A 16,452-nucleotide genomic window follows, 5' to 3' on the forward strand; every position below is an offset into this window, starting at 1 on the left:
GGAGGGTTAACGGGAATTCAGCATATTTCAAAGAGAGCTAACTTGATTCAAGGGCTGACACTCTCATAATCCTGGAGCGAGTAATAAATACTGAGAAGTTACCTCTTTGAGGGGTGGGAGGGACCTCTAAAAGTCTTATTGCTAAGAGACTACTTCCAAAAGTCTACTACTACTGATAGATGATGGTGTTGAGGTGATTTCTGTCAAGGATGGCCTGGAGATAAGGGGGATAACACTTGCTGGCCAAAGGCCTTAATGGTACTTGCGAGTAACTTGGGAATTGAAGTGATCAAATGAGAGCAAGATAGGTCCTGTTCTGATGGAGGGAAGGGTGTATATACAGGTGTGCATGATGACCTTGTTATAAATGGACAGTCCCAGGAAGAAAAAATGGATATAGCATCCATTTATAGAGAGATTTTCTCTATATCTGGAATTGCTTCAGGAGCCTTTTAAATACATCGGGAAAAGCAATAATGAAAAAAGCGGTTAGAAGGAGAAATGCCACACACGCATCTCACACCGCAGCTAGAGCCAAGAGTCTCCAGGAGGGCGGACGGTATTCAGGAGCATAGAGCTGGTTTGCAAGATCTGCAGACAGGTGCCTCTTACAACCTCACAACAAGGAATGTTTGCTGGCGAATCTTTGGTCTACGCTCTACACTAATGCTTAGTGGAAGAGCACATTCTCTCTACAAAGACCCATGAGCAACACCTCTGTCTGTTCCCCCGCTTACGTCCAAGTAACATTCCTGGACACAAACGGGAGCCAAGTGTGTGAGGGCGGAAATGAGGCCTGCTGGAATCTTCACTGGCCTAGCTGACCTTCTTCCCTTGTGGGTCTGGAAAGAGATGCTGCATTATCTGCTACCAAGGATCACATCTAGAGGCTACTGCTGGGGCCGAAAAGTTGAGCAAGGTTCATACTGTTACAGTCACATGTAGCCACAATTCAACTCCCTTTATTAGAAGTATAATACTCACTTCATATCACAAATGTATAAAAATATGGCAGATAGTGTCATAACGATACTTTCTTTAAATGAATATATTTATAAAACAGACAGATATTTACCATATATATTTATATATATAGAATAAAATACTCCTGATGCAATATATAAATGTTACTGTTTAGTTTTTATAGAAACTACTGTAGCTGTCCCACTGCTTCACAATGTTCCAAACAGCTCAAAATAACTTTACATTAGAACATAAAAGTATGATAATTATAACAGTACAATATTAATTATAAATAAATGTTACAAATCCTATCAAATATGGAAGCTTAGAAAACAATTTAAGACATACAGTTCATCTTCTAACCCTTCAAAGGGATACTCTTGGATTACAACAAACCCCACATTTAGTCTAGGCAGAAAAAAATACGTGGTAAGGGCATCGGTCAACACGAATTTTTCTATCCCTTGCAGTGCCAGGACATGTCCTGGCTTTCCCAAGTTCAACAGAGATTGCACTAAAGCTGGAATGTAAGGGGGAGAAACTGGCAAGAATTTCTTCTTCCTCAATGGCACACTCTATCCATTCTCACACAAGACCTGTGGGGAGTGGCGATCCCTAAGGAACTCCCGTGGCTCTAAGATCCCTGACTAGCATTTGTGGCTGTGAGGAGCCAGATGGCCCTCCACATACAATATTGCACACACCTTCATAAAGCTGAAAATACTGGCTTACCACCCTGGCCCAGCCCATTCCCCAGCCCACCCCGCGCCCTCCCTTCCCAACTGGCTCGTCCCCCCTCCCCCCACCCCAGCACAAATTACAAGGCCGTCTCTTTTAAATCGTTCAGATTTGGCATTCGTGAGCGATTTGTTCTGTTATATGGGTGCCCGTTTGGCCCACTCTTGGCGCCCAGCTGTTCAGAATAGGAAGGCCCCTCTGTGGCACTCCTGGTCACAGAGGACACGTGCCAACCAGGATCCATCTGACCTGGCAGCTGGAGGGCTGGCCTGCCCTTTGGTGTGGGCTCCTGCCGGATGTTGGTGCTCCCACCAGAGGCCTGGCTCAGGGGGTGAATCCGAATTTCTGAGAAGGAATTTTTGGTTTGTTGAGTTGCTAAGGGCTGGAAGCGGGGATCTGAGGAAGCCGGATGATTTGAGGCCGAAGAGAGATGTAACAGCTTGCGCAGTGATTTTAATGGCTGGCTCTGAAAGAAAGGATGAGAACGTATATAGTATTAAATTCTGAGTAGACCAGGGCACTGGGAGAAAATGGAGCTCAGAAGGGACAAGACTAAAAGAAGCCAGGGAGGGCAAGCTGGAAGGGCTAGCCCAGCTCTAGCTGCCTTCTGAGTTTCTTCAAAGAAGACTATAGTCACTGTCCTTTCATGTGAAAATCTAGAAGACAACTAGAGCTGGTGGGTGCTGCTCAGAGGCCCAGGCTCCTTCAATCTGGCTGCATCCTGTCTTACTATGGAGTTTCATGCTTCAACCATAGGAAGAAGAAATATAAGAAGGGATGTTTTTCTCCTTTTTGAGAAGACTTCCCAAAAGTTCCACATAATGCTTCCACTTAATATTTCACTGGCTAGAACTCAGGCACACAACCTTATCTAGCTGCAAGAGAAGCTGGAAGAATGCAATGCTTTAGTTTGGCAGCAATGCACTGAGCTAAAAAATTGTATAGCCCTTTTTGTTCTCATCTATCTGATTTCCCCTTTTCTTTGATATTGTAAAATCTAAATGTGCCCTGCAATAGTTACTTTTATGTGAATGTATGGTGTGGGGTGGTGGTATAAGATCTGGGCATAAACAATGCAAAGCACAAAAGCAAAACCCCTACAGAACCTAATTTTTCATTCACAGAAGGCTGTCAACTCCTAACATGGACTCACAGCAGCTCTGCCTGATTGTCCATGGCTGAAGGCCCATAAGGGGCTGCACTGTGGAGGAAGAGTGGCATCAAGGCAGAAGGCAGGGTCCTGGACATGTTCTGCCTCAGGTTCCTCAATGGTCAAAGGCAGCTGACTTCCCTATTCTCCACCTCTATCATGGGGCATGTGAAGGCCACTATCAGAAGAGGCATGGAAAGCCCTTAGACATGTACAGTCAATCACTATTGCTGGACTCTTATCATTCAGACTACAATCCTAGCCTTGGGGCAGCTCTGCCTGCTAATATCTTTACCTTTACTCTGAGTGTCACAGTACAAGCGACATACATTTAGGGCTAGCCAAGTTTGAATAAGATGTTGAAAATCTCCAGGAACACCACAGGGTTTGAAGGAACACGATGTTGAAAGCCAAGTTACGGGCTAGGGTTGTACCTCAGTAGCAGAGCACTTGCCTAGCACGTGTGAGGCATTGGGTTTGATTCTCAGAACTGCATAAAAAAAAATAAATAAAATAGCCAGGCGTGGTGGTGCAGGCCTGTAATCCCAGCAGCTCAGGAGTCTGAGGCAGGAGAATCAAAGTTCAAGTTCAAAGCCAGCCTCAACAACTTAACGAGGTCCTTACCAACTTAGTGAGACCTTGTCTCAAAATAAAAAATAAAAAGGGCTGGGGATGGAGCTCAGTGGTATAGCACCCCTGGGTTAAATCCCAGTACCAGAATAAAAAATAAATAAACACATAAATAAAATAAAGCTATTATGTACATCTGCAACTAAAAAATGTTAAAAGAAAGCAAGCCAAGGTAAAAGGCTTGAGAATCAACTCAAGGAGGAACTAACTGCTCCAGGGGAAGTATCCTCCAACACTATTCCAAGATCTTTCTAAGAAAGCCATGGGTCCCCACAGGAGGCGGCATAGTACCCTGCGCACTGTAAGTGCTCAAAGGTGTTTTTGTTTTTTCATTTTTTATTAAATTGTTATGGTAACACAATGAGACTCCTGGGGATTTTTTATAGCCCTAATTACATGTAACTATTGAGCAATTACAATAATCCAGAATCAGCTGGAGATGAAAAGTTACTTGAAAAAAGCTTCTTGGCAAAGGAAACAGTTTCACCATGGAGTTTCTAAGCATTGGGCCCTCACTTGGAGCCTGTGTTCCAATATACTTGGATATCTGGTTCTCTATTCCCCCACTGCCCCCAGCCCATATGACATCAGAAGCAGAAAATATAAATGGTTGGATAAAGAGGATAGCCATTTGGGGAACTCCTGTTCCCAGCTCTAAGTAACAGCTTACAGTTAAAGAGAACAAATAGAAAACCTGTAATGAGTAAAGGCCCCACCTCCAAATCACAGAAACCTGTGATTTGATTAAAGAAATCGACAAATTATGTAACTATGCTTATTGTGGGATACTGAAAAGTTACAATATTGAAACTTCTCTAATTGACAAGCCGTTTAAAGGAAATAAACCTCCACTACTTAAAAAATTTAGTGACTCAATTTCTGCTTATTGCCCCACTACAGTAGATAAATGTGCCTATACAATACTGTCCAATTTGTAGTTCCTAATGCAATTGTTTGCTTGTTTTTTTTCATCTGAGATAGCATAGGTTTCAGGAAATGAAATGTTCTTTTATGAAAGATAATCCTATCTGTATGTGCATCTGAACCAATTTTGGGGGCTGGGGTCATAGTTCAGCAGTACAGCTCTTGCCTAGCATGTGTGAGGCACTGGGTTCAATTCTCAGCACTGCATACTAATAAAATAAAGGTTCATTGACAACTAAAAAAAAAATATTAAAAAAAAGACCCAATTTGTATTCTACTACTTTTAAGAAAATCTTAATCTTCCCACCATCTCTATCCATTCTCTCAACATTTTATAGCTGACCTCACTTTTCACCACAATCTTTATGAATCTCTCTCCTGGGCTGTAGAGTATTTGGAGGATAGGACTGTATCTTTTTCATTCCCTTAACCTCTCTGTCCCCTCCCCAGCTAGGTAAAGGCTTAGAGACTCAGTTTTCCCCCACGAGGACGTGAGTCATTGAAGCATGATTCATCCAGACTCCCAAGATATACCTGGCTATTAGTGAGGGTCTATTTGAAGGAGGCCCTCAGTGTTGCCGTAACACCGAGAAACTAACTTTTCTCTCCCCTGCCTTCCTCCCTAGGACTTGCTGCAGAGTCAGAGAGTCTAGGAGTACTGTAGGTTCCACTCACTTGGATCTGTAGATCTGAGAACTTCTCAGGACGCCACTCCTTTGGTCTGCTGCTTGAAGTGCTAGCAGAGTGAATGGCTTTCTGTAATGTCAGAAGGTCGGGGCCGTCAGAATTGGGCACCTAGAGTGAAAGGTGGACAAGGTTTCAACAAGCACACCAATAAATCTATTTAAGATATACAGCCACACCCAAGAGGAGAACCAAACCAGAAAGCAAACTGAACCAAACCAAAACTCAAAGGAGAGGGGGAGGGAAGAAACCAAAACTCTCCCAATATTCATAATGCAAGTGATGCTAGTTAAATTCTGCTGCCCTCTTAATAATTTTCCCTGCATTAGGAAAAATTGGCAGATGTCATGCAGCTTTGTTGAAATCTCAACCCTTAAAGCATTCCCATGCTGTTAGTTTTAGTCGCTGTAAGAGAGAGCAGTTAAATTGGGCTGTACCAGGAATTGATGTCGTATCCTCATTCCATATTGCAGTTAGGTTATGAACCAGTTCAATAAAACAACAAAAAAAATTTCCCTGCTGGGAAAATGATCCAAACACTATAGTTGGTGGTGCCAAAGAAGTCTAGTAGGTCTTCAAGGATAGTGAAGTGGGAAAGTACAGTTTGAATCATAGTTCCAACGTTACCCAGTAAATTTGTATCTAGTATTATACACTGGAAAAATGCTGGAAATTTGTACCACAAATTCCAAGTGAATGCAATTAGTCTATTCACCAGTTTTGGTGAACAAAGGAGAGTTATGCCACATGCCAAGCAAAATTGTGGCTTTAAATTTAAGTGACCAGCAAAAGCTAGAGCCAGGCAAGGAAATAACAAGTCACCAACTAGTAGAAGCTATTTTTTTCATAGAGCCTGCTAGCTCACTTAATTTGGTCAACTCAAACTTAGTTTCAAAGAAACAAACTGCCAACCAAATGTTAACAAACTTTGTGAGCCAAATGCAAAGACATTTGTTAAGTGTAAATGTTAATCAAATTCTTTACAGGAAATAAGGGACTTCATAAATGTTGTCTGCCAATAACTGGCTAATCAGACAACCCAAACTAGCCTTTCACTAGTTTGTTTAATAGATGTTATGTGTCAACATCCTTAACTGATTCCAAAAAATCCAGAATGACAAAGATTTTATATCCCTGTGAATTTATGGAACTGGCTCAGGTACTTAACTAGCACAAAGAGAATATGACCCCACGAAAATAAGACATGCTTTTGTCATCAGTAAAACAAGTTTACTGGAGCAGTTTTCAGGGCTACCATACATAAAAATGGGTACCATGGGTGGAGTGACTACAGGAAGCTTTTTCAAAGAAGAACTATGCTTTAAATGATTCTTTGAATTAAAAAGAGGAAAGAGGGATTTCTTGATGCTTGGATTCTCCCCGTTGGTGGAATCTGTCTGCAATATAAGATACAAATAAACTAATTGCAAAAAAAAAAAAAAAAAAGGTGTTTTTATTGAAACTAATAACCCTTGGCAGCCTTCAATTTGTTAAATATTAACGGTCACTGAAAGAATCTCTGTGCTGAGCATCTAGAATGGTTCTGTTTCATTTTTCACATGGATACGAAGAGGTCAATAAGCTAAGTTCAAGGCAAGCATGAACTTCTTCTAAGCCTATAATATGTGGTCATGATCAACACCTATGGTAGGAATGCCTGGAAACCTATACATATCTGTTCAGATTAAGCTTATGAAACATTTAAGAATTTATTTATTATCGAAATAAAATTATTATAAAGAATTGTTTAATGAGCTGCTGATGAATTTCAATCTTTTCCTAATTGCTAGAGAGAAATTTAGCAACTAAAAAATAACAATATAATTTGCCTATTAATGGGAAAAGAGATACTGTAAATCCTTTATAAATTTGGTCAACTCTTGAGCCAGAATACATCACTTGGAAGAGGACTACCACTGTTCTGGTATGCTAACATTGAGCAAGCAGCCTTCTTGTACACTGTTAGAAATATTTACCCAGTGGAAAATATTTGGCACAATTTAGAAAATTGGCTTTTCAAGTGAAGAAACAGAAAGTTCAATCTTTAAATTGAAGCATCATTGCAAGTTGAGATACCAAGTAGAATACAATTACCAAGTTGGCAAAGTCACCATATGCTCTGAGGGCTTATGTAACTCTCTGGATATGTAACTGAAGCCAGATTTCCCAAGGCAGCTTCCAGATTTGCTTGAGTCAAAGCATGCACCTTTACAATACAGAATTAATTTTTGGCACCCCTTTTCTCTCTTTTGGATATCTCAATTGTCGGAGAACTAGAAAGTAATAAAGGTATTCACAGACCATCTTTTATGGGTTTGTGTATGAGGACATTCGGGAAAAATATCCCATACTCTAATTTCCTAATCTAATGACAAGAACCCAGGGCACAATTTAAGACCCATTGCTAAAGAGGTCAGAAGAGAGCTCCCTCCTCCCCCCAGGCCTTTCACAGCAATGGGCCCAGCAGACTAAGCCTGGCACTGGGATTCACGAGTACCTGGTTTTCGTTGTCCCAACTGACTATGTGTTGGGCAGGTCACAACCTGCCTGGGCTCAGTTCCTGTGCTAATGAAACAAAAGGGTTCAACTAGATTTAAGATCCACCAACTTTTAAAATGTCACACCTTTCTATGTGCAATGGACATCAGAATTTCTTTGAAGCCTATGCAAAAGTTATAATGCCTAAATCTTTCAAAGTTTGTTTTAGTTTCCTTTTGTTCAATTCTAGAAAGTGAAAACAAATGAACTTTAATTACGTTTGCTCATTCAAAAAAGGCCTTAAATAGTTTTTCTTTAGTTAAAAAAATACGGTGGTATTTAAAAAACTTTTGCTTTGGAAGGTGTAAGGCATGATGGCATGAGGAAAGATATTTTGCAGTTAATTTAAATATCTAATAAAAAGTAAGTTTAAGTCAAAGAGATGTTAGAAAATATTAATTTTCCTATTTACCCTGATCTACACTATTAAATATCTAAGTAACTGTATCCTGAATAATAAAGTCAGTCAATATGTATATACTCTACTTGGCCTCACTGAATCAGGGGCTTTAGGTTTAATGTCAGTCTAAGGCAGATGGACATTAAAACCTAACTCTAAATACAAAAACAGTTTCAATTCCTTGATTCTTACTATTTTCTGTCATTTAATCACTTAAAATGGCTGCAGATCTGTGGTTAAGAACAAAAACCTTAAAATAAAACTCACAGTGGTCAGGATGAGGTAACTAAGTTTCAATGATCATGATGAATATGTTCTGTAGACAATGGTAAATGTTGTATTTATTTTTTTCAGCACTTTAAATATTTTAAGCATCCCTAGGCTAACATAGGTCTATTTGTTCATCTACTCTCAGCAACAAATGTAAGTAATATCTGATTGAGTGGCATTTTTTTTTTTTAAATAGTACTGGGGAATATAACGAGGGGCACTATACTACTGAGTTACATCCCCAGTCCTTTTTATTTTTCTTTGTGGTGATGAGGTTTGAAACCAGGGCCTTGTGCATGCAAGGCAAGCACTCTACCAAATGAACTATATCCCCAGCCCTCCCCAGCCCTTTTTATATTCTTATATTGAGACAAGGTCTCACTAAGTTGTCAAGGCCGGCCTGGAACTTACGATCCCTTTATCTTAGCCTCCTGAAGTCACTGTGATTACTGTGCCCAACTATGGCATTTTGACTTAACATTTTATTTTAGGTGAGCTTCGGTTAGAGATAAGGGTAGGTTTAATTTATTTTTTTAAACTCAAATGAACATTTCAGGAATATTATGCAGGCATTAAATTGAAGATAATAAAGTTTTATGAAGTAGCATACAATATTGTGTGTATACAGACACAGATTAATATATTGTAAAAAGGCAGAATATAAAATTATACTATAATCATTACTATTATTTAAAACAAACTTAATCTGGGCATGGTGGCGCATGCCTATAATCCCAGCAGCTCGGGAGGATGAGGCAGGAGGATTGCAAGTTCAAAGCTAACCTCAAATGTGAGGTGCTAAGCAACTCAGCAAGATCCTGTCTCTAAATAAAATACAAAATAAGGCTGGGGATATGCCTCAGTGGTCAAGTGCCAGCCCCTGAGTTCAATCTCTAGTAGCCCCCCCCCAAAACCACCCTTAAAACACCCCCCACCCCCTTTTCTTCCACAAACATTTTACACATTTTTCTATAATGAGGTCATATTTATTTTATCATGAAATACATAAATTTTATAAGGAAGCAAGTGAAAGAATGGTCTAGAAAGCTAATCTAAGAAAGGTCTTTGTTAACATTTCTAGAACATTTATGAAACAAAAATCCTGATTCTAGGTTATATACTCGCTACTATCACCTATCTCATCTTTACTTACCATTGAGTCACAATTCTAGAATTTTCATAATGAAAAGGGCCTCAAAAACACTGAGTCTAATCTATTAATCTTACAGATGAAATCAATGAAGTCTGTCCAAACAGGCCATTTGGATTAGGCAATTTTCTTCTTCAAATAAATGAGAACATATCATGCATGAAGTACAGCTGGAATCAAAATCACTTACAATGGCTAACTCAACCTCATCTAATTTTGAAGGTTTCATGAAGCTAAGGGGGAAGCAGGCCTCAGATGGGCAAAGAACCACCCGTTGCTGTCCTGGAGGCCTGGCTCCCCCACATTTTCTCAAGTCTCTAGCCAATAGAATTCTCACATGGGTGGCTCAGTGAAGTGATGTACTTAGTACCAGCCTTTTGTTCAGAGCTCCCAGGAGCTAAAGCGCAGCCCAACTCACAGTGATACTACAGGGGAAACATGTTTACCTACTAAAGCAAGCTCTGAAACATCTGATATGATCATCTCTCTGTGACTATACAGCACAGAAACATACTTGTCAACATGGGAATTCTACAATCAGCCAGGAGGATAAGGAATGATGGTTATTTATGAATTTCAAGATTTAAATGTAAATCAAAACTGTTTTCTAATATCTTTATGCCCCCAGAGAGAGAAACAAATTTTTCATCTCCATAGTTTTTACAGGAATATAAATCTACACGGATAAGAAGTTTATTGAGAGAGGCTTAAAGTGTTCTCTTTCATCCAAATTAAATTTCTTCTATTCTTGAAGATCTGCTGAATCTAGAAAAGACTTTGTGAGAGGACAGTTGTATAGAATATCAAAAAGAGACATCTACAGTGTATGCATGTCAAGTCTCAGCAAAAAATTAACTTTGATTGCCATGTACAGAGTGTAATATATCCACAGAATAATGCAGAAACCCATGCCATTATACATAGAAATTGGCTATCTACTTACTGTTTGAGATTTCTTCTTTTTCTTTTTCATTGACCTGAAAAAGCCTTGCTTCTCCTTTTCCTTGAGTTGATCAGAATGACTAATATTTTCGGGACTTTTCCTAAATGAGAAGACATTTTTATCATATTGATCTTTCAATCAATCTCTTGCCACTGTGTGACCAGCATAATGAAGACTAAAAATGCACGACACCAGGTGCAAACAGCCATGAAGAATCAAGCACACAGGTAAAGGTCCTCGAAAAAAGCACAGGAGGAACTGAATCTAATCAACCATAGTTAATGGGTATTTTTCAGCACAGGCTCACTCACACTAGCAATTTGGGCACTATTACAAATGATCTGTAACTATGCTGCTGGACCATTTTCATGCTGCTGAAAGCCTTAGAATTAGAGATTCTGAAAAGTACACAGCTTAGAGGATGCCTTTTCTGTAACCCTCCAAGAAAAGAGCAGAAATATTTTTAATACCTTCATTTTTCTATTTACCTTTTTAAAAACAGTTCAACGAGTTTATTATTAGAAGCTTGCCAAGATATTGAACATTAAAAAAATCAATGCTGCTACAGAAACATTACAAATAAAAAAAAACGGCCTGACACTGGAAAATTCCTCTCTATTAAACCTTTTATCCATTTATTAAAACTAAATTAAAAAAATACTTAAAAACATAGATAGGATGAATGCTTTAATACAAACTGCTCATGGAAAGAAAAAGCTGAAAACACTGACATTAAGCTTAATGCCATGGATAACACCAGATATTTTAATAAAAATAAAAGATACTTAAAAGATAGGAAATAATGCCGTGCGTGGCCTCAAAAAGATGCCTATACTTGTATGTTGAAAGAGGACTTATATTAATTTAACTTACACTCTTTAAAAAGCAACTTGACTAGTGTTATTCTTAAAGAACTCACATTTCATGGACCCTACTTTTAATTTCAATAACTATATGACTGTGCAGAGCCTTTTTCTCAAATGATTGGATTTCTTTTATAAGCTATTCTCTAAAATTGAGAGTAAAAGTGACTGCTTAGTGGCACAGTGACCATTTCTTCTTAAGCATTTAGTTTAAAACTTAATGGGAATGGCCAAGAAGTAAAAACTGGTATGGTAGGTCCAAGTGTTCCAGAAACTTACTGGGACTTGCAATTTTAAACATCACTGAGAGTTCCAAGTTGTGAAATAAAAGTTTTGTTTTTCAACAAATCATGACATTTCAACCCAAAACTACAGCCAGAAAACTTCAGGCATAGCCAGGTGCAGTGGCGCCTGCCTGTAATCCTAGCAACTTGGGAGGCTAAGGCAGGAGGATTGCAAGTTTGAGGCCAGCCTCAGCAGCTCAGCATGATCCTGTCTCAAAATAAACAAGGCTGGGGATGTGGCTCAGTGGTAGAGTGCCCCTGGAATCTATCCCTAGGTACCCCCCCAAAAAAACCCAAAGTTCAGACATGATGAAATGAGCAGGAATGGGGAAATGGGGTGGTAGAAAGTTAAAGATTCTTTAGATGCAGTGTAGTACTATAAAGGAAAACAATCTCAACATGAATGCAATTTCAGAAGGGGAAGGCATTACTCTAAGAATATTAACTCTGGCAGGAGAGGAAAGGAAGGATGAGACACCAGTTCTAGGAAGAGAAGGATTTTTCCTGGAAAGAGGAGAGTCTGTCCAGGATGAAAAGGAGAATAAGATGAAAGGGAGAGTTGAAGCTGGGAGGGTAATGAAAGAGGAGAAGGAGTGGGGAGGAAACAGCTCAGAGTCTGAAGTTAGGTGTTGCAGAGTTGAGTTGAGGGAAGATGGATCAAAGACCCTCTCTGTAAGGTCTCTTCAAAGGGTGCTGGGTAAACAGTCCAGAAGGGATAGGAGGAATGATGAGGAAAACAGTTTTGAGCTGAAGCTGAGTGGGTGGTGGGGCTCAGATCTAGGCTGTGAAAAATCACAGAGGCCAAAAGAAAAACGGTAATAAATTACCCCTGAACCAGATGAAAGCTAGGATTGAAACATGCGTATGTTTGCGTCACAAAAGACAGACTGAAGACAGTGAGAAAAAACAAATCCAGGGGGAAACTACAGCAAACATACATACCTAGATAATTCACAGAGCAACAGAAAAGAGAAAAGCCAGAGAGAAGCCTCGAACATGGGAGTGAGTCAAACACGCAAGAGTGTGGCTGACCATTTTCCTCATCTGTGCTCTGTGGTCCCTGTGATTCTACCCAGTACAGACAGCAGTTTCATGTTAAATAGGGCAAAGAAGAGCAGCATTAATCTCAGGGATGTACGCTTTGAGAAAGATCACCCCTCCAGGCACCTGGCACATTATTGGGGGCAGCAGCTCCCAAAAGAACAGTGCATATGTGGGGGGAAGGGGGGGCAAATGGTAAACAGGTGACTTCCTTTACAGTCATGTGACTCCAATGTCATCTAACACAACAGCAAGGAGAAAGAGGAAATTCCAAAGGGAGGAATGAAAACCAAAACCTACTTAATCAAAATCAGCCAACATTTACTAAGTACTTTTTAGGTGCTAGGCCCTGTGTTAGGTGTCAGAGACAGAGATAAATCAAAAAGGAGCCTGACCTCATTAAAGCTGCTCCCAGACTCACAGGGAAAGAGGATGGGATGGAGATGAGGCAGCAGGGTCAGCCATAGAGGCTTTAGTAATCCTTCTGGAAGCAGCATGGAATGCGAGTTGAAGAGGTGAGAGGCATTACTCTGTGATTCTTTCCCTGCCTCCTCCCCTCCCCTGGCAGCGTGACTAGGGTGGTCAGCTAATGTGTGAGAGAGAGCTATAGTGAACGATTCCATAGGAGTAATTCTTAAAGTTAGGTGACAAGCTATAATGGATACAATATGTCTATAACTTTATATGAAAAAAGAGTCTGGGATTATGTAAGTAAGTTACAGCAATTCTTCACTTAAATAGTGGGATTTCAAATTAATTTACTATTTCAAGTGTCATTTAACCCAATTTTGATGGCAGTCTTTCTAAACATTTATACAATTTGTCTTTTTTAAAAAAATTTTTTATAGTTGTAGTTGGACAGCATGCCTTCATTTTATTTATTGTTGGATGTGGTGCTGAGTGAGGATTGAACCCAGTGCCTCACCCATGCTAGGCAAGTGCTCTGCCACTGACCTACAGCCCCAGCCCCAATTTGTCTTTTTAAACAGAGTAAATATTATCTATTTTATAACATACACTCTAAGTGGATATCTATGATGTGCATAATTTTCTCACTGGGGGCCTAAGACAGAAACACCTGCTTTTCTCTACACCTACTGTTTGTGATGCTGCTTCTTCTGCACATTGCATTGTTACCTGGGACTGTTTCTTGCCCTGACAACCTCAGCACCAACTGCTAGAATTAGGCATAATAGACAAACAGGCTCCAAGCAAGGGTAGAGGTGTCATCCTATTAGTAAAGATGATGAATCTGGCTGCACAGACTCTCTTTTTCTTGTTCTGAGATATCCTGGCTCATCTCTCAGTTCTTAAGTGGGTTCAAGGCAGCTAAGGTGGCTGGAATAACAACAACTCTGGGTATTATACCACAAGATCTATTTGTTGTTTTAAAAATATGACATAGTAGCTTCATTTTTTTCATTGCAGACAAAGTGTACACTGTACAAATATTCTCTTCCCCAAAGAAGTTAAGTACTGTTATACAGGAGAAACAGGCTGCCCTTAGATTACTGGATCAAATAAGATATGTTATATGAAAGAGATATGTCATAGCAGCATTATCAGGAGGGGTTGGCAGGGGCAAAAGAAGAGAGCCAATTTACTACTGCAATGCTAGAACCCTCTCAAGCCTCAAATCAGCAACATCAGAGCAAGGAATACTCAATGAAGACTTGGCTAAAGTTCAATGTCCCAATTGTGCCTCTGATTCTCCTAAAATAATTGATTTCAGGTTTATCCATATATCCATATCTAAAGTTCTACTACTCAAGTGGATTATCAAAAGGACAGAAATGAGGAGCTGGGGGAGCAGATTAGTGGTAGAGCATGTGCCTAGCATATGCCACTCCCTGGGTTCATTCCAGCACCAAACCAAACCCAAACCACCTTCTAAAAAACAAAAACCAGAAAAAGACATAATAATATTACTGACTATCACACTTTTGGATTTAAAAGTTTTTAAATAATTTTTTTAGTCATAGATGGACACAATACCTTTATTTTTTATTTTTATGTGGTGCTGAAGATTGAAAGCAGTGCCTCACATGTGCTAGTAGGCAAGCACTCTACCACTAAGCTACAACTCCAGCCCCTAGATTTAATTTTGATTCTGACCTAGCTTTCACATGACTGTAATTGATTCTCTCTTTTTTCTTTTGGTACCTGGATTGAACCCAGGGGTGCTTTACCACTGAGCTACAGCCTCAGCCTTTTTTTTTTTTTTTTTTTTTTTTTTGTGGTGCTGGGGATTGAACCCAAGGCTTTGCGCATGAGAGACAAGCACTCTACTAACTGAGCTATATATGCCCAGCCCCCATTTATTGCTTTTTAAGTATATTTTTTAGTATTGATGAACCTTTATTTTATTCATTTATTTATATGTAGTGCTGAGAATTGAACCCAGTGCCTCACACATGTGAGGCAAGCACTCTTCCACTGAGCCACAATCCCAGACCCAGTTTTTTTTAAATATTTATTTTTTTGTAGTTGTACACAATAACTTTTATTTATTTTTATGTGGTGCTGAGGATCAAACCCAGGGCCTTGCACATGCAAGGTGAGCGCTCTACCGCTGAGCCATAACCCCAGCCCCCCCCACCATTTTTTTTGAGACAGAGTCTTGCTAAGTTGCTTGGGGCCTTCCTAAGTTGCTAAGGCTGGCTTTGAACTACGATACTGCTGCTTTAGTCTCCAGAGTTGCTAGGATTACAGGTGATTACAGGTTCTAGGATTACATGGTGGTGACCATGCCCAACAACTGATTTTCTTCTAAATTATCACCACTTCATTGACCAAAAAAACTCTATTCCTTCCAACCATGTTAATGTATTCTCATACTTTAGACAATATTTTCAGGGCTCATCAAAGCTACATCTGAGAATAGTCAACACTGGTACCTGTGCTCTAGGGTTAATGCACAGTAAATCACTACACCCCAGGGAGCACAAAACAGCCACAAAAAGGCAGAATGCATGAAAGTTTATTGGCAAAGTTCGGTGGAGGGGAAACACTTAACAAGTCAGAGTGAAGCTATATGATACTAAGCATAATAACTGCAGCCACTAACATTAATGAGCCCATAAGGTGACAGACACTGTTCTGGGTAATTTTTATGAGTTACCTCATTTAATTATCATATGAACTCTATGAGGGAATTGCTATTTTTTTTTTTAACCCTGCAGTGCTGGGAAATCGAACCCAGGGCCTTGTGCATGCTGAGCACTATGCTTTTCCACTGAACTATATCCTTGGCCTGGGAAGTGCCTCTGCTTAGCCCTATTTTACAGATAAGGAAACTGAGGGGCATATAAAGTTACAAGGTTAAAAGTTGACATCAGAGCTGGAGTCGTGGCTCAGTGGTAGAGTGCTTGCCTACCACATGTGAGGCCCTGGGTTTGATTCTCAGTGCCATATAAAGATAAATCAATAAAATAAAGGTATTATATCCATCCACAACTACAAATAAATAAATAAGTTGAGATCAATCACGATATCTTACTTCCAGTGTAACTTTTAGTCTATTAGGACTCTACTACATATGATACAAAAAGAAGAAGGATAAGAAAATTTACCACAACATTTGAACCTTTTTAGGGTAGCATATGAAGAGCTGTTCTTACTTCTGACTTTTTACCATGAATGAAAGGCAGGTGGTACGAAGATGAAAACTACAAGCTTTGGAGTCAGAACCCATTTAGGTCTAAATTTGGGCTCCCTCATCCATGTGACTGACTATCCAGCATCAGGAAAGTTCCTTGACTTCCAAGCCTCAGTTTCTATAAAATGGGGGTAATCTCTACTCCAAAGGGCAGTTGTGAGAATGGACTGAGACAATGTACAAGTGCAAAGCAAAGTATGGGGTACAATGTCAATA

At 39.7% G+C, this 16,452-nt stretch overlaps 1 protein-coding gene across 2 annotated transcripts in view; it reads right to left on the reverse strand.

The window, feature by feature from the left end:
* Positions 1-1,768: 1,768 nt before the first annotated feature.
* Positions 1,769-16,452, reverse strand: part of Cdkl5 (cyclin dependent kinase like 5) — a 170,350-nt gene continuing 155,666 nt past the window's right edge. The window contains exons 16-19 of one of the 2 annotated variants that reach the window (XM_021720732.3): positions 10,391-10,490; positions 6,364-6,486; positions 5,081-5,200; positions 1,769-2,167 (exon numbers count right to left, since the gene is read on the reverse strand). In XM_021720732.3, the coding sequence (XP_021576407.1) occupies positions 1,781-2,167; positions 5,081-5,200; positions 6,364-6,486; positions 10,391-10,490 (730 nt within the window). In that variant the 3' untranslated portion in view covers positions 1,769-1,780. The remainder of the gene's footprint in view (positions 2,168-5,080; positions 5,201-6,363; positions 6,487-10,390; positions 10,491-16,452) is intronic. The other variant, XM_005341136.4, reaches the window with a different exon arrangement.

Source organism: Ictidomys tridecemlineatus, chromosome X (genome assembly GCF_052094955.1).
Source record: "Ictidomys tridecemlineatus isolate mIctTri1 chromosome X, mIctTri1.hap1, whole genome shotgun sequence".
NCBI lineage: Eukaryota > Metazoa > Chordata > Mammalia > Rodentia > Sciuridae > Ictidomys > Ictidomys tridecemlineatus.